This window comes from Taudactylus pleione, unplaced genomic scaffold (assembly GCF_031769625.1).
Source record: "Taudactylus pleione unplaced genomic scaffold, aTauple2 ptg000580l, whole genome shotgun sequence".
Taxonomy (NCBI): Eukaryota; Metazoa; Chordata; class Amphibia; order Anura; family Myobatrachidae; genus Taudactylus; species Taudactylus pleione.
The window spans coordinates 25,953-48,320 of NW_028284982.1; the positions used below are offsets into that span (position 1 = coordinate 25,953).

A 22,368-nucleotide genomic window follows, 5' to 3' on the forward strand; every position below is an offset into this window, starting at 1 on the left:
GTATATAATGGTCACCATTACATAATGGTCACACCCTCCTACATTCACTCATGTTCATGTCTCACCAATATTTACTATAACTTTTACAGTTTCTCATTAACGTTATTATTTACCAATGACTCCTCCGGTCACTACTGCGCATCTATCTATTGTATCCGTATCATCTCTCCACTGACTTCATTCCTGGTGCTGGAGTGTAATTGTCACCCTATTACTCTAGCACTGTATTACTGTATTACTGTGCTGATGTTTTGTCACATTGTCACTATCACACTCACTGAGTTACTCACTACTGCATGGACTCACTACTGCCGGTACTCACTACTGCTGGTACTCACTGCTGCCGGTATTCACTACTGCCTGTACTCAATACTGCCCGTACTGACTACTGCCCGTACTCACTACTGCCTGCACTCACTACTGCCCATACTCACTACTGCCGGTACTCACTACTGCACGTACTCACTACTGCTGGTACTCACTACTGCCTTTACTCACTAATGCCGGTAATCACTAATGCATGTACTCACTAATGCATGTACTCAGTGGTATGATGTGCGAACATGGAAATATAGGCTTTCCACACAAAGGCGTTTCCCACGTATCCCTTGTCATTCGACAAGCGGATCTAGCTATAGGCAACTAGCAATCTCCAACCGTGTGTGGGTACATGATCCGGCACATACACAGAAATTTCTTCTTTTGCCGCATGCACAGTATGCTGAAACCTTATGTACCATCAGACTCCTCCACCTGCCCCTTATGTGCCATCAGACTCCTCCACCTGCCCCTTACGTGCCATCAGACTCCTCCACATGCCCCTTATGTGCCATCAAACTCCTCCACCTGCCCCTTATGTGCCATCAAACTCCTCCACCTGCCCCTTACATGCCATTAGACTCCTCCACATGCCCCTTATGTGCCATCAAACTCCTCCACCTGCCCCTTATGTGCCATCAGACTCCACATGTATCTTTTGTGCAATCAGACTCTTCCACATGCCTCCTTTGTGCCCCCAGACCCTCCAAATGCTTCTTTTGAGCCCCCAGACCCTCCAAATGCCTTTTTTGTGAAATCAAACTCCTCCACATGCCCCTTGTCCCCCCAGACCCTCCAAATGCCCCCTTTGTGCCACAAGACTCCTCCACATGCCCCATAAGACTCCTCCACCTGCCCCTTTTGTGTCATCTGACTCTTGCACATACCTCTTTTGTGCCCCCAGACCAGTATGTTTGCCTCTTTTGTGCCACCAGACCCCCACATACCCGTCTGTGTGGATACCTGATCCAGCACATGCGCAGAATTTGATTTCTGTCTTTGGAACATTCGCAGTAAGCTAAGATCTGCCATAGTCGTGCGCATTGCGACATGTATGTGATGCAGATCAGCCCCTGTGTGACAAAATCTGCACTGTAACTTTAACTGTGGATTATCATCACCTCAAGCACATTTTTGCCTCATGTAAAATGTCACAATAATGTTCTGGGTTTCTCCCTGTAGTCACGCAACAAACTCCAACCTTTAGGATGACTCAGCGGAGGGTGTTACAGAGGTATATAATGGTGCCCAGCTGTAGATGTGCCTCATCTGCATCACAGAAGAGAGAGCGGTGAGTGTGAGACAATTGTTTGTGTGTACTCAGGGAATGGGGCTGGTTGTGCCTTACTGGGATTCAGCATCTTACTATAATATTCTGTTATCTCGTTATATACCACATGTCCTACTTACCTCAGGCTCTGACACCCTCCTACAGTACATGTCCTACTTACCTCAGGCTCTGACACCCTCCTACAGTACATGTCCTACTTACCTCAGGCTCTGACACCCTCATACAGTACATGTCCTACTTACCTCAGGCTCTGACACCCTCCTACAGTACATGTCCTACTTACCTCAGGCTCTGACACCCTCATACAGTACATGTCCTACTTACCTCAGGCTCTGACACCCTCCTACAGTACATATCCTACTTACCTCAGGCTCTGACACCCTCATACAGTACATGTCCTACTTACCTCAGGCTCTGGCACCCTCCTACAGTACATGTCCTACTTACCTCAGGCTCTGACACCCTCCTACATTACATGTCCTACTTACCTCAGACTCTCACACCCTCCTACAGTACATGTCCTACTTACCTCAGGCTCTGGCACCCTCCTACAGTACATGTCCTACTTACCTCAGGCTCTGACACCCTCCTACAGTACATGTCCTACTTACCTCAGGCTCTGACACCCTCATACAGTACATGTCCTACTTACCTCAGGCTCTAACACCCTCCTACAGTACATGTTCTACTTACCTCAGGCTCTGATACCCTCCTACTGTACATGCCCTGCTTACCTCAGGATCTGACACCCTCCTACAGTACATGTCCTACTTACCTCAGGCTCTGACACCCTCCTACAGTACATGTCCTACTTACCTCAGGCTCTGACACCCTCCTACAGTACATGTCCTACTTACCTCAGGCTCTGACACCCTCCTACATTACATGTCCTACTTACCTCAGACTCTCACACCCTCCTACAGTACAAGTGCTTCTTACCTCAGGCTCTCACACCCTCCTACAGTACATGTGCTATTTACCTCTCACACCCTCCTACAGTACATATCCTACTTACCTCAGATTCTGACACCCTCCTACAGTACATGTCCTACTTACCTCAGGCTCTGACACCCTCCAACAGTACATGTCCTACTTACCTCAGGCTCTGACACCCTCTTACAGTACATGTGCTACTTACCTCAGGCTCTCACACCCTCCTACAGTACATGTGCTATTTACCTCTCACACCCTCTACAGTACATGTCCTACTTACCTCAGATTCTGCCACCCTCCTACAGTACATGTCCTACTTACCTCAGGCTCTGACACCCTCCTACAGTACATGTCCTACTTACCTCAGGCTCTGACACCCTCTTACAGTACATGTGCTACTTACCTCAGGTTCTGACACCCTCTTACAGTACATGTGCTATTTACCTCTCACACCCTCCTACAGTACATGTCCTACTTACCTCAGATTCTGACACCCTCCTACAGTACATGTCCTACTTACCTCAGGCTCTGACACCCTCCTACAGTACATGTCCTACTTACCTCAGGCTCTGACACCCTCTTACAGTACATGTCCTACTTACCTCAGGTTCTGACACCCTCTTACAGTACATGTGCTACTTACCTCAAGCTCTGACACCCTCCTACAGTACATGTGCTACTTACCTCAGGCTCTAGACATCCTCCTACAGTACATGTCCTACTTACCTCAGGCTCTGACATCCTCCTACAGTACATGTCCTACTTACCTCAGGCTCTGACACCCTCCTACAGTACATGTCCTACTTACCTCAGGCTCTGACACCCTCCTACAGTACATGTCCTACTTACCTCAGGCTCTGACACCCTCCTACAGTACATGTCCTACTTACCTCAGGTTCTGACACCATCCTACAGTACATGTCCTACTTACCTCAGGCTCTGACACCCTCCTACAGTACATGTCCTACTTACCTCAGGCTCTGACACCCTCCTACAATACATGTCCTACTTTCCTCAGGCTCTGACACCTTCCTACAGTACATGTCCTTCTTACCTCAGGCTCTGACACCCTCCTACAGTACATGTCCTTCTTACCTCAGGCTCTGACACCCTCCTACAGTACATGTGCTACTTACCTCAGGCTCTGACATCCTCCTACAGAACATGTCCTACTTACCTCAGGCTCTCACACCCTCCTACAGTACATGTCCTTCTTACCTCAGGCTCTCACTCCCTCCTACATTCGCTCATGTTCATGTCTCACCAATATTTATCTATAACTTTTACAGTCTCTCATTAACATTCTTATTTACCAATGACTCCTCCGGTCACTACTGCGCATCTATCTATTGTATCCGTAACATCTCTCCACTGACTTCATTCCTGGTGCTGGAGTGTAATTGTCACCTTATTACTCCGGCACTGTATTACTGTATTACTGTATTACTGTGCTGATGTTTTATCACATTGTCACTATCACACTCACTGAGTTACTCACTACTGCCGGTACTCACTACTGCCTGTACTCACTACTGCTGGTACTCACTTCTGCCGGTACTCACTACTGCCCGTACTCACTACTGCCAGTACTCACTACTGCCTGTACTCACTACTGCCCGTACTCACTAATGCAAGGTACTCACTACTGCCGGTACTCTCTACTGCCCGTACTCACTACTGCCTGTACTCTCTACTGCCAGTGCCCACTACTGCCCGTACTCACTACTGCCCGTACTCACTACTGCCTGTACTCACTACTGCCTGTACTCTCTACTGCCTGCACTCTCTACTGCCTGCACTTACTAATGCCGGTACTCACTACTGCCTGTACTGTGGGTACTCACTACGGCCTGTACTCACTACTGCCGGTACTCACTGCTGCCTGTATTCAGTGGCATGATTAGCGAACATGGAAATATAGGCTTTCCACACACAGGCATTTCCCACAAACCCCTTATAAGGTCCATCAGACCCCCCACATGAACTTTATGTGCCATCTGACCCCTGCATGTGCCCCTTTTGTTCCCCCAGCGCCCCCAGACCCTCCATGTGCGCCCAAATCACTCCATGTGCCCCTTTTATGCCATCAGACTACTGCCCATGCTCCTTTTGTGCCCCCAGAACAATCCATATGGATCTTTAGTTCATCAGAACCCCACTTACCCCTTTTGTGCCTCCCAGAACAGTCCATATGCCTCTTTTGTGCCATCAGACCACCACATACCCCTTTTGTGCCCCCAGAACAGTCCATATGCCTCTTTTGTGCCATCAGACTCCTACAGCATTTTAGTGATGATATGAGTGTGATCAGTATAGGTATGACATAATACATGGGGTAGCTTACACTGACAAACGTCGGCTAATGTTACTGCAGTCAGGAGTTCCCAGCACTATAACTCTCTGCTCATTACAATAAATAAATACAGCAGCAAATAGTTTTTCTAATACAGAGAAAGAGAATATATTCAGCTATCGCTCCAAATATTTTATGCATTTTGTGTATTTTATTTTAATTTTGATGAGACTAGAAAATCGCCTAACACAGATAACAAAACATTGAGCTAAATACACTAAATAGAACCAGTAAACTATACACAATGATATCATGCACAGCGCTGGGCACAGGAGATACACGGCCTGATTCACCAAGGATTACAGTTGCTAATATGCACAAAATTGACAGATTGTTGCATAGTGCGCATGCACGAATCAGCTATAGCGATCACAGTGTGCTTGCCAGTGGCGTAACTAGGGTATTTGGAGACCAGGGCAAGATTAAAAATGGAGCCCCCCCCGACCCCTATGGGGCATGGCCACTGAAAAATGGGGCATGTCAACATGACACACACCCCTGTCTCATCACTCTGGGAACATTCCGTTCCATATGCACCTTAATGTCCCCAGTAGCAGTGCCCCATATAGTAGTGTACCCATTAGTGCCCTTTATACAATGCCACCAGTAGTAGTCCCCTTTATGCAGGCCCCCTGTAGTGCCCCTTATACAGTACCACCAGTAGTGGCCTCCCTTATGCAGGCCCCCAGTAGGGCCCCTTATGCTGTGCCCCCAGTAGTGCCCTTTATACAGTGCTCCCAATAGTGACCCCCCCATGCAGTGTCCCAAGTAGTGATCCCCCTATGCAATGCCCCTTATACAGTGCCCCCAGTAGTGCCCCTTATGCTGTGCCCCCATTAGTGCCCTTTATACAGTGCTCCCAGTTGTGACCCCCCTACGCAGTGCCCCAAGTAGTGATCCCCCTATGCAATGCCCCTTATACAGTGCCCCCAGTAGTGGTCCTCCCTATTCAGTGCCCTCAGTAGTGATACAGTGCCCCTATATAGTACCCCCGGCCAGTAGTGCCCCTTACATAACACACACACTCACAAAACAATTAACTGAATCGTTGCTCCTGCCATGCCCGCCACTGTCCTCTTTTCTGTCCTCCCCCTCGGTCCGGCTCGGTACTATGGGAGAGACGGCTGATGTCTCTCCCATCACCCGCTGCAGGAGCCGGAGGGCAGATCTCATGAGTGACCTCCAGCCTGGCTCCGGCAGTGGGCGCAGCAGCCAATGTGGCCTGTCTGACTCTCATTGGCTGCTGAAACACACACACCGCTGCCAGATAGTATGAGTGTACTAAGTAGAAAAAGGAGGGGGGTTTAACCCCCTATTGTTCCTAATCACACTGAATATTACCTGCAACAATCAATACACAAAGTAGGTAGCGCTCATAAAATAAAATTTAGAAATAAAATATACTCATAACAGTCCTTTTAGGCAATATACAAAACAAAAGAGACAAAAAAGGATATCTGTGTACAATGGTCTGAAAAGTTCATTGATGTTTTCATATACACAAAGTATTCATGGGAAGTGGTTTTTCTCTATATGGGAAGGTGACGTACCACACTCACATGAAAATAGATATATTTAAACCCCAAAAGGTATCTTTTCCTTATATTTGGGCACAATATACGACCAGATGTAAGGGTTAGACGTACCCTACTCACATTAACAATGGTAGGGAAAAATGCATAAAGGTATCTTTTCAATACTGGAACATGCACCCAACTCACTTGGACAAACACAGCATGAAGCACATCAAGGTTTCTTTATGTCCAAAAAATATCGAGTGGGCATTCATTACAGGCTTTAACTCTGAGTACAAAAAAATAGAGAAGATCATTAAGAAACATCGGGAAATCCTATTGAAGGATCTGGTCTTAAAAGACACAATTCCATCGAACCCAATATTCATTTATAGAAAAGCCCCGAATTTAAAAGACACTTTAGTAAGAAGTACATTACCACCTACAAATTGTAATCCCATCCGTACAAAAGGGTTTCACAGATGTGGACTTTGTATAGCATGTAAAACCATCTCATTATCAACCACTAAAATTACAAATTTCATGGTGAAAGGAAAGAAGTACAATATAAATGAGTTTATTACGTGCCATACCACCAATGTAGTGTATCTAGTCGAGTGTAGATGTGGCCTAATATATATAGGACGAACATCAAGAGCTTTAAAAACTAGACTTGCAGAACACTTACGTAATATTAAGAAAGGCATGGAAACACACACTCTATCAAATCATTTTAAGACTACTCATAAATGTTCCAATAACGATTTAATTAGATTTATTGGCATTCAGAACATAAAATTTAATTGGAAGGATAGAGATTTAGAAGGTAATCTTGCTAGAGCTGAAATGAAGTGGATTTTTAACCTTGATACTTTAATGCCTGGGGGTTTAAACGCTGATTTTGAGCTAAAATGGTTTTTACAGTAATGTTTTTAGTAATATTTAATGTTTATTATTGTATTTATTAACATGTATGAGTGTATAATTCTGAGATACACTTTTTTAGTATTTTTTGATTTATGTACTTGTATTTTGATCATTTGTGGAATTAAGTGCTATTATTATAATATGTCTGAGGAGTTTTGAGGAGAATTCACTAAAAAGTGGCACCCAGATTTGAAGACACATGTCTTTTTGTTTGCGCTCCACTGAGACGGAACGCGATCCCGGAAGTGCCAATATGTGAGGATATCCTTGCGGGTCACCTGCGTTCCATGGCTGTGGAATGTAACCATAGAAACATCGGGGTGTGACGCACTTCCGGTGAAGCCGTGCGGGTCATCTGCTGTCCAACAGTATGGAGTGTGATCGCGGAAATCCCGGCACATGAAGCGCTCCCGGTGAGGCATATACTTACCGCAGTGGATTCAACTGTGGGTTATGTATCATAACCACTGTTCCCAGGGTTGGTGCATTAAGCCCACAGTAAGGAGCTTTATTTTAGTTATTGTTTCTTATTAGTAAGAGGACGGATGTCACATCCGGTTGCATCATGTGCCCAGATCATGTGACTGGGAGAAGGATTGATTGCTGTATAAATAGACAGGTCGGATGCACCTCTCATTTGCACCTTGAAAAAGATCACTAGATCAAAACGCGTTGGTTATGAGAGGACTTTGTGCATCACCAATAAGGACATTTTGGGGGTGGTAAGAGATCGTACTTCCAGTAAGGTACTCTAGTACATTTTTTTGGAGACTGTTCCGGACGGCTCTATACATAATGTACCATAGTGATTAACAACTGTGCCTGGATATTGTGAAAATTCTGCTTCCCCTAACCTTTTTGGATTGTGTGCCTACATTTGTGTTTTTGATGTCTTTTGTGTATTTGAATAAATACTGAAAATTGCCTGCCGGTTTATTTTGGAGACATAATAAGGAATTTTTTGGACATAAAGAAACCTTGATGTGCTTCATGCTGTGTTTGTCCAAGTGAGTTGGGTACGTGTTCCAGTATTGAAAAGATACCTTTATGCATTTTTCCCTACCATTGTTAATGTGAGTAGGGTACGTCTAACCCTTACATCTGGTCGTATATTGTGCCCAAATATAAGGAAAAGATACCTTTTGGGGTTTAAATATATCTATTTTCATGTGAGTGTGGTACGTCACCTTCCCATATAGAGAAAAACCACTTCCCATGAATACTTTGTGTATATGAAAACATCAATGAACTTTTCAGACCATTGTACACAGATATCCTTTTTTGTCTCTTTTGTTTTGTATATTGCCTGAGGAGGAATCTTTTCAAGAGAACAACAAGCCTAAAAGGACTGTTATGAGTATATTTTATTTCTAAATTTTATTTTATGAGCGCTTTTAAGAACACTACCTACTTTGTGTATTGAATGTTTTAATTTTTCTTGTATTTGGGCAAGATTTGGTAGAGATTTTTTAAGCTGCTCTCACTTGCGCCCCATTTGTTCCAATATCCTCATCTTCAGTACCTGCAACAATATATGAAGACTATATGGTCATAGAAATCAGAGAGATTGGTTGCATGCATTTGCAAATACCTGGGATGCTGCTAGGCCACGTCACAGCTTCTCTGTCTCTAGCAGTCCCTAACACTAAGGGGTTCACATCCGGGGCGCAGTGCACCCCAAAAAACGTCCAGCCCTTGACCCCCCAGGGCATCACACGAAAAATGGAAAAAGAGTGACAGTGCAGTGTAAAGTATAGCTGTCTAAGACTAATTAATGTGTGTTGGAAAAAGGGGTTAAAATATATGTGAATTATTACATGAAAAAAATACAAACATAATATGTGATGTAAAAAGCAACTATGTGTATTAAGTGGTGATGCCATGGGGGGGCCCAGCCAGGCCAGCCCCGGGGGTCTTACGCCCGAACGCTCACCCCAAATGTAAATTATACCAATTGTAAGGCCTCATGATAAAGGCACATACATAAATGCATCTGAATTGAGAGCCAGCTTACCTGGGAGTCACCCCTGGGAACTCCAACTAGCACTACTAGTGTATGAGTGTACTACCCAGCATCGGCGGTGATGTGTGTGTTACTGTGCAGAGTGGACTGCTCTCTCTGCGGTCTACATGACTGACTTTACTGGCGGACCTGGACCGTGGCCAACAGATACACACCTTCGCGCTGCTGGTCCCATGGTGCCCAGGGCACGAGCCTCAGAAGACCTGCCGTGCTTATGCCACTGGTGCTTGCAGACCCATCGCAGGGTGATTGGCAGGAAGTGCCGTTTGTGGGTGATGACGGGGGATGGTCATGCGAATGCAGGCGTGCAAGTGCGTTGCAATGCTGTTACAGGGGCGTGCATAAATTAGCCACTGCATGGCCATAAGCAGCCATAGCACTGATAGCATGCTTGGCTGTTAGCAATTTCTGAGTAAAGTCTGAGCTTGTGCAAGTGTGCGTATGGGTCCGAAGTTACTCGATGTTACCGATTGTTTTGCTAAGTATTACGGATGTGACAAGGGAAAGTGGGGCGTCCTCATGTGAGGCTGTGATAGCAATGTTATACTGCCATCACAATGCATTTGACCGCTGATATTAGCAATTGCGTTACATGTGCATTAGCAGAATAGCGATCCTTGCAGAGTCAGGCCTAAAGGACCATGTAGCCTGCAGCTAATAATACAGGACACATAACAGCTTAGTGCCAGTGCTACAGCAGGGGGATACGTAGGGGCCTCTGCCTGTGTGCCATGTATACGGTGCAGTAGGAAAGAGGAATTGAACAGGAATATAACAGTTTTCTCCAGATATTGTTACCGGTGTGGTGTGATGTATTATAAATGGAGGTGCCATGTATTGGTGTATTGGAGATGTGTGATTTATGCTGGTGACAGCAGCGAAATTTGTCTGTAATTTAAACAAAGATGTACTTGTTTGGTAATAGTTTGGATTATAGCTGAAATATAAAGGACAGATGCCAGTACTGTGCATGTACATGACCACCAGCTCAGTACTTTGTTGCATCCCCCTAACTGGCTATACCATTGCCTGTATTGCTGTTATCGCTCCTCCAATCCACCCCCTCACTGATGCCATTGCTTCATCTCCCTTGTTATGCCTATGTGTAATTTATTGGTCAATAGGACATTCTCTGTATTATATGGTGGTCATTGGATTGTTCTCTGTAAGGTGTGACAGTCACTGTTATGCTTATATGTATTGTATAGTGGTCACTAGGATATTCTCTGTATTGTATGGTGGGCATCATGAAGTTCTCTATCAGGTGTGACAGTCACTATTATGCCTATAGGTATGGAATAGTGGGCACTAGAATGCTCTTTGTATTGTATGGTGGTCATTGGGAAATTCTCTGTAAGGTGCAGCAGTCATTATATGTCTATAGGTATTGTATAGTGGTCACTATGATGTTTTCTGTATTGTATGGTGGTCATTGGGAAGTTCTCTGTAAGGTGCGGCAGTCATTATATGTCTATAGGTATTGTATAGTGGTCACTAGGATGTAAAGCCATTAACAGACTAAACATGGAAATAAGCCCAAATAATTTTCTGTCAGAACACAGTTGCATCTTTTCCTATCACCATCGTTTCTTGCACCAAAGAGTCTGTATCCTTCTTTAGTGGCACACTTACTTCTGCTCTAGACTCTGGTACCTCATCTTGCACTTTGCACCTTATTCTGTGCCCATTCCAAACATGGCGTACCTCACTCACCCCCAGCCTATGGAGGAAGTCACGCTCTCATGCAGATATCTTTCACTACAAATTCTCTCTTCTTAAAAATGAGCCCTGACACTCTCTAACCTGTTCCTAGTTTGAGGGTCTCTTTTCCTCCCATCACCTCTTTGTCACCAGTTATCCTTGACTCCTGCCTCACCCATACCTACGTAACATTGCCAGGATAGGTCCCTTTCTCACTTTAAAAGCAAATCAAACTCATCTCTGTTAATTATTGTAACCTTGATGAATGTAACCTCTGTCTCCATGGCCTCCCCTAGTCCCACCTGGCCACTTTTCATTCTGTCCTACAAGAAGCTGCTCCCATCCTATGGAACCCACTTACACATCAAATTAGATTAGCTGCAGTCCTAAGGCTTCAAATGTTCAAGTCTATTGGTACTGCCTACTCCAACCCCTGTGCTGTCATCTCTGCTCCCCACTTAGTGACACCATAGCTGTGTCTGCCCTTCCCTGTAGGACTATTATTATCGTTTATTTATATGGCGCCACAAGTGTTCCGCAGCGCCTTACTAAGTACATAACCAATAAAGTGACTTACAGTATGATACAATACAATGCAGGACAAGGACATGGATAATATACATTGATACTTTGGTGCCCATAACACCCAATTAAGCAACAGAGCATAAGCAACCAAGTGTAAGGTGTCCTGGTGGCAAGTAAAAAGTAGATGAAAATAAAGTAAGGAGAAGCACAAGAGGGTAGAGGGTGTTGCTCGCAAGAGCTTACATTCTCAAGGGGAGGGGCAGACAGGCATGATGGGGAAGAGAGGGAAGAGGTAGCATGAAGCAGCAAGTTAGGATGAGAGCTGGAAAGCATTGATGAAGTAGTGGGTCTTGAGAGCCCGTTTGAAGGATTGTAGAGAGTTCCAAAGGTGGGGAACAGCATGGGCAAAGTCTTGGAGGCAGGTTTGGGAGGAAGTAATCAGTTGGCATGAGAGGTGGCGTACATTTGTTGAATGAAGAGGGTGAACAGGAGAGTGAAGGGAGATGAGGTCTGATGTAAATGGGAGAGGAATGGGTGAGGGCTTTGTAAGCGAGTGTGAGAGCCTTGAATTAGGTTCTGAAAGGGAATGGGAGCCAGTGGAGGGCTTGTAAGAGAGGGGAGGCAGATGTAGAGCGTTTGGAGAGATGTAGGATGTAGGTTCACACGAGCAGGGCCCCTATCCCATGTGCTTTCCTTCCTATCTCTGTACCCTTGTCTCACACTTTCCCTAGCTCCTGAGCAGTGGCTGACCTCACCCGGTTGTCCCATCAGTAGCTGCATCTGCAATGTTCTGTTTATAATCTGTCACATTGGTGTTGAGTGGTCATTGCATATTTATGTATATGTAATTATGTGATAATCATTGGCTGATCCTGGTAAAACACTGTAACATATGTTCTCTCTATATCCCATATGTACAGCACTGCGAACCAGTTGTGGCACATTACAGATAAAAGGTAATCATTCTAAAACTATTGTTGAACATTACTCTTATCCCACCCATAGTTTTGTGTTCTGCTACATGTCACATTCCCCAACCTGCCGCTTCTCTCACCACATGGGATCCGGCTCTTCCTAATCACACCACATACGTGGCTACACTAGGGTGAGTAGCAGAGACCCACCTACTATACCACGCGGGGGGCCAAGGACACATCACTTACTGCGCATCATGCATATGTCACCCATAAGACCTCCTGTGACTCGATCCTGTATGGTTACTGACAGAGGATAACCTGGGAGTGCACCTGTAACATACACACAGTGGACGCAGCCAATTGGGTTCCTAAACCAATACCATGAGCCATAACACCTGAGGGGCTAGTAAACCCATAGCATGGCTGCTGGTTCTGCCTCCAGTGTGTGGTACTTTCAGCATTTCCAGGACCTATGAGCCAGGTAGCGGGGCAGTAATGTGTATTTATCTTACAGGTCTCATCACTACCGCCAGAAGAATGAAGCTGTTTCTGCCACTCATTGCCCTGGTCCTGGTCTCTGCTGTCACCCATGGCAGTCCCACAGGTTGTGACCTCACTGACTTACTGGGCCTTAGTACTTACATTAAGTCTGTCAGTAACTAGCCGGCATTCCGTCTTTACACATCCCCTAGATTGTAAGCTCCTAGGAGCAGGGTCCTCCTCCCCACTGTCTCACAGCCTTCTCCTCTAGCACTTCTATGACAGCCTTCACCTTCCCAGCTGTATTGTGTATGGAGAATTGTGTTGCTAATTGTTACTTGTGCTCTGTTTATAAGTTGGTTACTGTATTGTAATGTAATGTTCTGTGTACCCTTACTGTATGTACGGCGCTGCGGATCTGTTGTGGCGCCCTATAAATAAAATGTAATAATAATAATAGGTCCCAGCAGGACACTTCATAATGCTCCTAGGTTCTCCACCTGTCTCTGGGATCCTCAGCTGCACCCTCTGTGCCTATTTCGTGCACAGCTCGGTATATGGCTGCACATAGTGACTCCTAGTAATCTATGCATGCGCAGAAGCTGATTTATCTCCAGGCATCTCCACTCTCCACAGGTGGCAATGGGCAGTGCACACGTAGGCAGAGGTTAGAGAGGGCGTGTTGTGGGTGTGTAGAGAGAATTGCATGCTATACACCAAGGACAGAGCTACTGTAAGTGCGCTGATAATGATGGCGGCTGTAACAAAGCGTAAGGATAGTGGTGCTGCGGTCACATAGAGTATAACACACAGTGATGGTAATTATGGGCAGCAGCATTGTATCAGCGCCCTACCGTCCATAATGGGGCTTATTATACTAATACACAAGGAATATCACACAGCTAGAGGTAGGTGATGATATCTGAGCTGCACAATACACACGGTTCTCTTTCCATACAGGTTGATATACACTGAGGCCCTGATTCAGAGCCGGACGCTCTGACAGAGCACTCGCTCTGAATCAGGGCCGGTCTTTTTTCTTTTTAGAATGGCCTCCTGGCCGCTCGCATAGATGTGGGTGACCACCCACAGATAAAGCAAACCCCAGAGAGATTGCGGCTCTGACAGAGCCGAAATCTCTCTGACTGACATCATGAGTGATGGGGGAGGTTAGGTTTAGGCTGTGAGGGGGAAGGTTAGGTTTAAGCTGGGGAGGTGGCAGGTTAGGTTTAGGCTGTGAGGGGGGAGGTTAGGTTTAGGCTGTGAGGGGAGAGGTTAGGTTTAGGCTCTGAGGGGGAGGTTAGGTTTAGGCTGTGAGGGGAGAGGTTAGGTTTAGGCTGTGAGTGGGAGGTTAGGTTTAGGCTGTGAGGGGAGAGGTTAGGTTTAGGCTATGAGGGGAGAGTTTAGGTTTTGGCTGTAAGGGGGGGTTAGTTTTAGGCTGTGAAGTGAGAGGTTAGGTTTAGGCTGGGGAGGTGGGAGGTTAGGTTTAGGCTGAGGGGGAGGTTAGGTTTAGGCTGTAAGTGAGAGGTTAGGTTTAGGCTGTGAGGGGAGAGGTTAGGATTAGGCTGAGGGGGGAGGTTAGGTTTAGGTTGTGAGGGGGGAGGATAGGTTTAGGCAAAAGGGGGAGGTTAGGCTTAGGTTGCAAGGGAGGAGGTTAGGTTTAGGCACTAGGGGGAGGTAAGCTTTAGGCTGTGAGGAGGGCAAGGATAGGTTTAGGTTGCGAGGGGAGAGGTTAGGTTTAGGCTGTGAGAGGGGCAAGGTTAAGTTTAGGTTGCGAGGGGGGAGGATAGGCTGTCAGGGGGGAGGTTAGGTTTAGGCTGTGAGGGGAGAGGTTAGGTTTAGGCTGTGAGGGGGGAGGTTAGATTTAGGCTGTGAGGGGAGAGGTTAGGTTTAGGCTATGAGGGGAGAGTTTAGGTTTTGGCTGTAAGGGGGGGTTAGTTTTAGGCTGTGAGGGGAGAGGTTAGGTTTAGGCTGGGGAGGTGGGAGGTTAGGTTTAGGCTGAGGGGGAGGTTAGGTTTAGGCTGTAAGTGAGAGGTTAGGTTTAGGCTGTGAGGGGAGAGGTTAGGATTAGGCTGTGAGGGGGGAGGTTAGGTTTAGGTTCTGAGGGGGGAGGATAGGTTTAGGCAAAAGGGGGAGGTTAGGCTTAGGTTGCAAGGGAGGAGGTTAGGTTTAGGCACTAGGGGGAGGTAAGCTTTAGGCTGTGAGGAGGGCAAGGATAGGTTTAGGTTGCGAGGGGAGAGGTTAGGTTTAGGCTGCGAGAGGGGCAAGGTTAAGTTTAGGTTGCGAGGGGGGAGGATAGGCTGTCAGGGGGGAGGTTAGGTTTAGGCTGTGAGGGGGAAGATTAGGTTTAGGCTGTGAGGGGAGATGTTAGGTTTAGGCTGTGAGGGGGGGATAGGTTTAGGCTGTGAGGGGAGAGGTTAGGTTTAGGCTGTGATGGGAGAGGTTAGGTTTAGGCTGAGGGGAGAGTTTAGGTTTTGGCTGCTGGGGGGGTTAGTTTTAGGCTGTGAGGGGAGAGGTTAGGTTTAGGCTGTGAGGGGGAGGTTAGGTTTAGGCTGTGAGGGGGAAGATTAGGTTTAGGCTGTGAGGGGAGATGTTAGGTTTAGGCTGTGAGGGGAGAGGTTAGGTTTAGGCTGTGAGGGGGGGTTAGGTTTAGGCTGTGAAGTGAGAGGTTAGGTTTAGGCTGTTAGGGGAGAGGTTAGGATTAGGCTGTGAGGGGGGAGGTTAGGTTTAGGCTGCGAGGAGGGCAAGGATAGGTTTAGGTTGTGAGGGGAGAGGTTAGGTTTGGGCTTCGAGAGGGGGAAGGTTAAGTTTAGGTTGCGAAGGGGGAGGATAGGCTGCGAGGGAGGAGGTTAGGTTTAAGCTGTGAGGGGGGATGTTAGGTTTAGGCTGTGAGGGGAGATGTTAGGTTTAGTCTGTGAGGGGAGAGGTTAGGTTTAGGCTGTGAGGGAGGAGGTTAGGTTTAGGCTGTGGGGGGGAGGTAAGCTTTAGGCTGTGAGGAGGGCAAGGATAGGTTTAGGTTGCGAGGGGAGAGGTTAGGTTTGGGCTGAGAGAGGGGCAAGGTTAAGTTTAGGTTGTGAGGGGGGAGGATAGGCTGTGAGGGGGGAAGTTAGGTTTAGGCTGTGAGGGGGGAGGTTAGGTTTAGGCTGTGAGGGGAGAGGTTAGGTTTAGGCTGCAAGGGGGGGATAGGTTTAGGCTGTGAGGGGAGAGGTTAGGTTTAAGCTGTGAGGGGGGAGGTTAGGTTTAGGCTGTGAGGGGAGATGTTAGGTTTAGGCTGTGAGGGGAGAGGTTAGGTTTAGGCTGTGAGGGGGGAGGTTAGGTTTAGGCTGTGAGGGGAGAGGTTAGGTTTATGCTGGGGAGGTGGGAGGTTAGGTTTAGGCTGAGGGGGGGTTAGGTTTAGGCTGTAAGTGAGAGGTTAGGTTTAGGCTGTGAGGGGAGAGGTTAGGATTAGGCTGTGAGGGGGGATGTTTGGTTTAGGTTGTGAGGGGGAGGTTAGGTTTAGGCACTAGGGGGAGGTTAGGCTTAGGTTGCAAGGGAGGAGGTTAGGTTTAGGCACTAGGGGGAGGTAAGGTTTAGGCTGTGAGGGGGCAGGTTAGGTTTAGGCTGTGAGGGGGGAGGTTAGGTTTAGGCACTAGGGGGGAGGTTAGGTTTAGGCTTCGAGGGTCAATAGAGTGAGGTTAGGTTTAGGTTGTGAGGGGGGAGGTTAGGTTTAGGATGGAGGAAAGGATGGTTAGGTTTAGGGGTAGGGTTAGGATACTTACAAATTGTGTCGGCATCCTAACCCTGTCAGGATTCCGGCGTCGGGATTCTGACCACCAAGATCCCAAGCGCTGGCAATCCGTAACCAATCCATTTTCACCAAATACTGGGTCACCTCCATCCATTTGGCCTCACCCCCTCTTAGGCCAGTCCCGCGTCCTCCTCATTTTCTTGAAGCTTGTAGGAGTATTGGCAGCATTTTACTTCCAGATTGTCAAGTACAACCTCATGATAAAACATCCGTGGAGACCAGATATCAGTGAATTTGCGTGGGCACTCATGTAAACAGGTAGTGAGTGATATGTTCTAAAGGGGTGAACGTGCCAATTGAGCGGTCTACGTTCTTCCAGGGCGCCGCGATGGCGCAGTCAGCTGTGTTAAGGATGTGTCAAGTAATTCACTGGACTTTATAAATTCGAATCAAGCGCTCCTATCATTCTCTGTGTATACATGTGCGCTAGTACATCGTTTAGGATATGAAGAGCAGAGTTTTAACAAGCAAAATATAGAACAAGCATAGGCAAAATACAGAAGATGAGTAATGTAATAATACTATGACGTTAAGTATAATACATAAACATAACAATGTATAGGACAGAAGATGCAGGAGGTAAAACAGTTGGAAGCACAGGTAGATGAGGATGGAGCAGACATCAGCAGAGAGGGCCTTGCTCATATGAGCTTACAATTTAACAGGAAGGGCAGTGGCGTATCTATAATGGGTGTAGTGTGTGCAGGGCACACAGTTCCCGGGTCCATTGGAGCGCTGCACCACACACTCTGCACCCATATTATTTTAAACTTACCTGGGGCCCGGTGGATCCCACGGGGCCCGTGGATGGGTCCACTGAAATCTGGCCCTGATCATTTGGCAGACTCAGTAGCGGACATATCGGCAGTGTCGTTGCATTGAATCGTTGGCCGCCGTTCCCGTAGCAATTAAAGGGCCCGCCCACACAGCAGCATTGACAGCAGTGCTAATAGCACTGTCGGCCATAACAAAGAAGGAGGAGGTGTCCGGCCCACCTCCTCTCTACCCCTATCGTCTCATCTCCTTCCGTTACCTCATCCTCTGAGACTGCTGTCACGAGGGGTCCGACGTCACAATCTAGTGACCGGCCCCAGTGTAGAGGAGAGGATCGCTACAGCAGGGAGTTATATGATGATGCAGGCAGGTCCGAATCTCTTCCGTCACTCTCCGAGCTCCTGCCGTCACTCGCTGGCCTCCTGCTGCTGAGAACTGGGTGAAACATGTTCAGTTCACACTTAAATTCATTCATCCAGATCCATAATATATATTTATATTCTCTCTCTCTCTCTGTCTCTCTCTCTCAAACCTAGCATACCCTTTGCCTCTACCCTTTCCCTGTCACTGACTGCTTCTCCTTGTAACCCTCTTCCTGTCACACTCTCTCTATCCCCATCTCCCACTGCCCGTCATCCTCTGCTTCTCTCTGTCACCCTCTCCTTCACCCTCTTTGTCTCTGTTACCCTCTCCCTGTCACCCTCTGCCTCTACCTATCCCCCTCTCCCTGTCACCCACTACTTCTCCTTGTCACCCTCTCCCCATCACCCATATATATTATCCTTCATTTATATGGCGCCACAAGGTTTCCGCAGAGCCTAACAAAGTACATGAATATTTTTTCGGGAGGGTGGGCCCCAAACCTGTTCCTTGCCTAGGGCCCCATGATGTCTAAATCCGGCACTGCTCAGGGGTGAAATGATCTCTACACTGACTCTGTGACCTCTCAGATCTGTCTATTCACTCACATGTCATCATATTCCAGCATCTGAGATCCTGGAGAAAGTAAAGATTACATGTACCAGCATTAGCGCCAAGGGGGCTTTGGCTTCTTGTCCAGAAAGTAAGTTCTTCTAGCTAGTATTATTATCATAACTATTATTACTTTTAATATTATTATTATTGTTATTATTACTATTATTATTATTATTACTATTATTATTAGTACTATTATTATTATTACTATCACTATTATTATTACTATTATTATTATTATTACTGCTATTATTATTATTACTATTACTATTACTATTATTATTATTACTATTATTATTATTACTATTATTGTTATTATTACTATTATTACTATTACTATTATTATTATTACTACTATTTATTATTATTAATATTACTATTATTATTACTATTCTTGTAATTATTACTGTTATTATTACTATTATTATTATTACTACTACTATTATTATTACTATTATTGTTATTATTACTATTATTATTACTATTACTATTATTACTACTATTATTACTATTATTATTACTATTATTGTTATTATTACTATTATTATTACTATTACTATTATTACTACTATTATTATTACTATTATTGTTATTATTACTATTATTATTTTACTATTACTATTATTATTATTACTATTATTGTTATTATTACTATTATTACTACTATTATTATTATTACTATTATTACTATTATTGTTATTATTACTATTATTATTACTATTATTATTACTATTACTATTATTGTTATTATTACTATTATTACTACTATTATTATTATTACTATTACTATTATTATTACTACTATTATTACTATTATTGTTATTATTACTACTATTATTAATACTATTACTATTATTATTATTACTACTATTATTATTACTACTAATATTATTATTACTACTATTATTGTTATTATTACTATTATTATTACTATTATTATTATTAATAACGGTCATCTAAAATGCATTAGTAGAATATAATATCACACTCTCAGTAATGGGGCACAGACACAAAGGGGCCCATTTATCATTTTATATTTGTGACTTAAACCCAGAAAACACCTATTTTCGGGGATTAACCTCAAATAATAAGTTTCCCCTCAGATTTATGAAGCAGGGACCACAGCAGATAACTCCGATCCCTCCATTCCCACAGACAGACGCATCCCCCATAGGTTTTTAAGGAGGAAGCGATGCTGCCCCCATTTACCAAAATCAAAAATGAAATGCATTCCTGATATTAACCCCCGCAGCCAACTCTACACATCACATAATAAACCGCGAGAGGGAACCCTCCCCCGGCAATGGCGGGCGTGAATGTGCAGTCAGTGGCTCTGAGCGTGCGCAGCAGCCCAGGTAGCACTCAGGGCACATCGCAGGAACGAGCTCATTTCGGTGCCCCTGTGCTTGCGTGTGTCTCGGATGATACATATCGGCGCTGTGATCGCATTTTGCAATAATATAATTGGTATCCTGCGCAGATCGCATTGCCAGTGCGATCATTCATACATGAGCCCCATAATGCCTTAAAATGAAGCTTATTTTTGAAGCAATATTCTCCATGTATAGGCAGCTACACATTTATACAGTACTATACTGTACTTTCTTTAGGTGATGTCAGGATGGGGGTGATCACAGAAGCCCAAACTCTCCCCCAGTGTAAGACATGGAGTGTGAGTGGTGACAATGGAAGACAAGTCCCATAACATTACACGGCTGAGGACTAGTACACCTCAGGCTTTGTCTATACAGACAACTAAGACATCATCATACAGATTCATACCCACAATCCATTCTCCATGCCTCCCCCCATCCTTTATGTAGACCTCCTGGTGCCTCCTGTGTGAGCTGTCACTGGGGAGTGGTCATCCTCCACTCACCATGTAATGCGGATATGGTCCTGCAGAGAGTGTGACAGTAACACAGGCAGATAATTACAGCCTGTAACAGGAGATGGCAGAGCAGACAGTCAGGGGGGAATTGGTTAGGTCTAGACTGTACAGGGCTGATGGCCCTGTGACGTCACACCCACGTGACTCGGCCTGAAAGGGGGAGGGGCGGGGATGGTAATGGGGGACCAAAAGTGTCCCCTTGCGGGCTCGCGACGCTCGCCACGCTTCGGGCACGGTGGCTCGCTGCACTCACCACAGATACTTATTCTCCCTCTATGCCCTAGTGGATGGTAACGCAGGAGCGGTCCAGCCTCCTGCAGCGGTCACGTGGTCTCTACCTCATAGAGGTCCTTTCTCCAACTTGGAAATAGCAGCAACCGGGGGGAATTAATTGCAGGCATGAAAATTAAAATCTTTTTTCTCGCACATCCAGAGCAAGTCTGATTTATCCTAAAGTTGTTAAAGTAAGGTAAAATTCAGTGGGACTTGCTCTGAGACCCCGGCAGCAGACACCTCCCCCCCCCCCACCCCCCTCTCCCTGATAATGAATTAAGCAATTGGAAGATTCCAACTAGTTTAATTAGTCCTTAATTACTCACCTTCTTCATCCAGTGTTGGGTGCCGGGTCTCCTGCAGCAGGGTGAGTGAGTGTGTGTGTGATCCCCCTCCCGTGTGTGAGTGTATACTCCCCTGTAACGGATGCTGGGAGAACTACATCTCCCAGTGGGCCTTGCGCCTCACTGCAGCCACTGGAGCCTCCCAGCAGCCCCATTCCCAGTGACAAGATGGAGGGGAGGCTCCCGGGAGTCACAGAGACCACCGGATTCCCCCAAACAAGTGAGTATTGTTATTGGATACCACGGGTATCAGATGCGCACATACCCGCCGTAATCCAACATTGGGTGTGAGGTTTTTTACCTTGCTTAACCTCCCCAGACTGATTATACCCTCAGTGTCAGCTGACCACTCACATGGCCAACACCGGCTGAGGATGGATTCCTTGTGAATAGGGGAAAACGAGTCTGACAGTAGCTGTACTCAGTACTCAGTACTCAGTGATGCACCTCTATTACTATACTGTAATTGTAGTATGGCCTCCATGATCTTTCCTATCTTCCCCAGGTTACATAGCCACTTCCTGCTCCTGTGGCATGGCCTGCGGCTCGTGGGACATCCGCTCAGACACTCAATGTCACTGTCAGTGCAATAACATAGACTGGACGTCGGCTCGCTGCTGTAAGGTGGCTTCTAAATGAAAAGATGGAGAGAAGATCAGTTTATTGTAATTATTGCATCTGTAACAAATACTGTAATAAAACCTCAATAAACAACAATAGTTTTATTACAATGTAAGCTTTCACGAGCAGGGCCCTCTTCCCTCATGTGCTTTTCCTTACTTAAACTTTCTTCTACTCCTCACTCCCCTCTAGGGTACCTATCCCTTGTTGCTGACTCTATGCTGCTTATATGAGTGTTATGATCACTAATGCAGCAATGTGTATAACCCTGTCCTTGTCCTGCATTGTATTGTACTGTAAGTCACTGGTATCTTATTCAGTTATTTGTTTAAGTACTATGTAAGGTGCTGCAGAACACTTGTGGCACCATATATATAAAGGACAATAATAATAATATCTGAATATCATTAACCACTTTGACTATTGGAGGGTGGGAGCTGGAGGTGGGTGCAGGAGGGTGGGAACTGGAGGTGGGGTGCAGGAGGGGGAGAGCTGGGGGTGGGGTGCAGGAGGATAGGAGCTGGAGGTGGTGTGCAGTAGGGTGGGTACTGGGAATGAGGTACAGGAGGGTGAGAGCTGTAGGATGGTGGAAACTGGGGATGAGGTACAGGAGGGTGAGAGCTGTAGGATGGTGGAAACTGGGGATGAGGTACAGGAGGGTGGGAGCTGGAGGTGGGTGCAGGAGGGTGGGAACTGGAGGTGGGGTGCAGGAGGGAGAGAG

General features: G+C 45.9%; 1 protein-coding gene across 1 annotated transcript; it reads left to right on the forward strand.

Moving 5' to 3' along the window:
- The first annotated feature begins 1,577 nt into the window (after nucleotides 1-1,577).
- Nucleotides 1,578-21,948, forward strand: LOC148481406 (resistin-like). Its single transcript, XM_088453528.1, has 5 exons — nucleotides 1,578-1,609; nucleotides 12,506-12,541; nucleotides 13,017-13,106; nucleotides 18,529-18,606; nucleotides 21,532-21,948. The coding sequence occupies exons 3-5, from the start codon at nucleotides 13,040-13,042 to the stop codon at nucleotides 21,663-21,665; spliced, it is 279 nt and encodes a 92-aa protein (XP_088309654.1). The 5' UTR covers nucleotides 1,578-1,609; nucleotides 12,506-12,541; nucleotides 13,017-13,039; the 3' UTR covers nucleotides 21,666-21,948.
- Nucleotides 21,949-22,368: the final 420 nt, after the last annotated feature.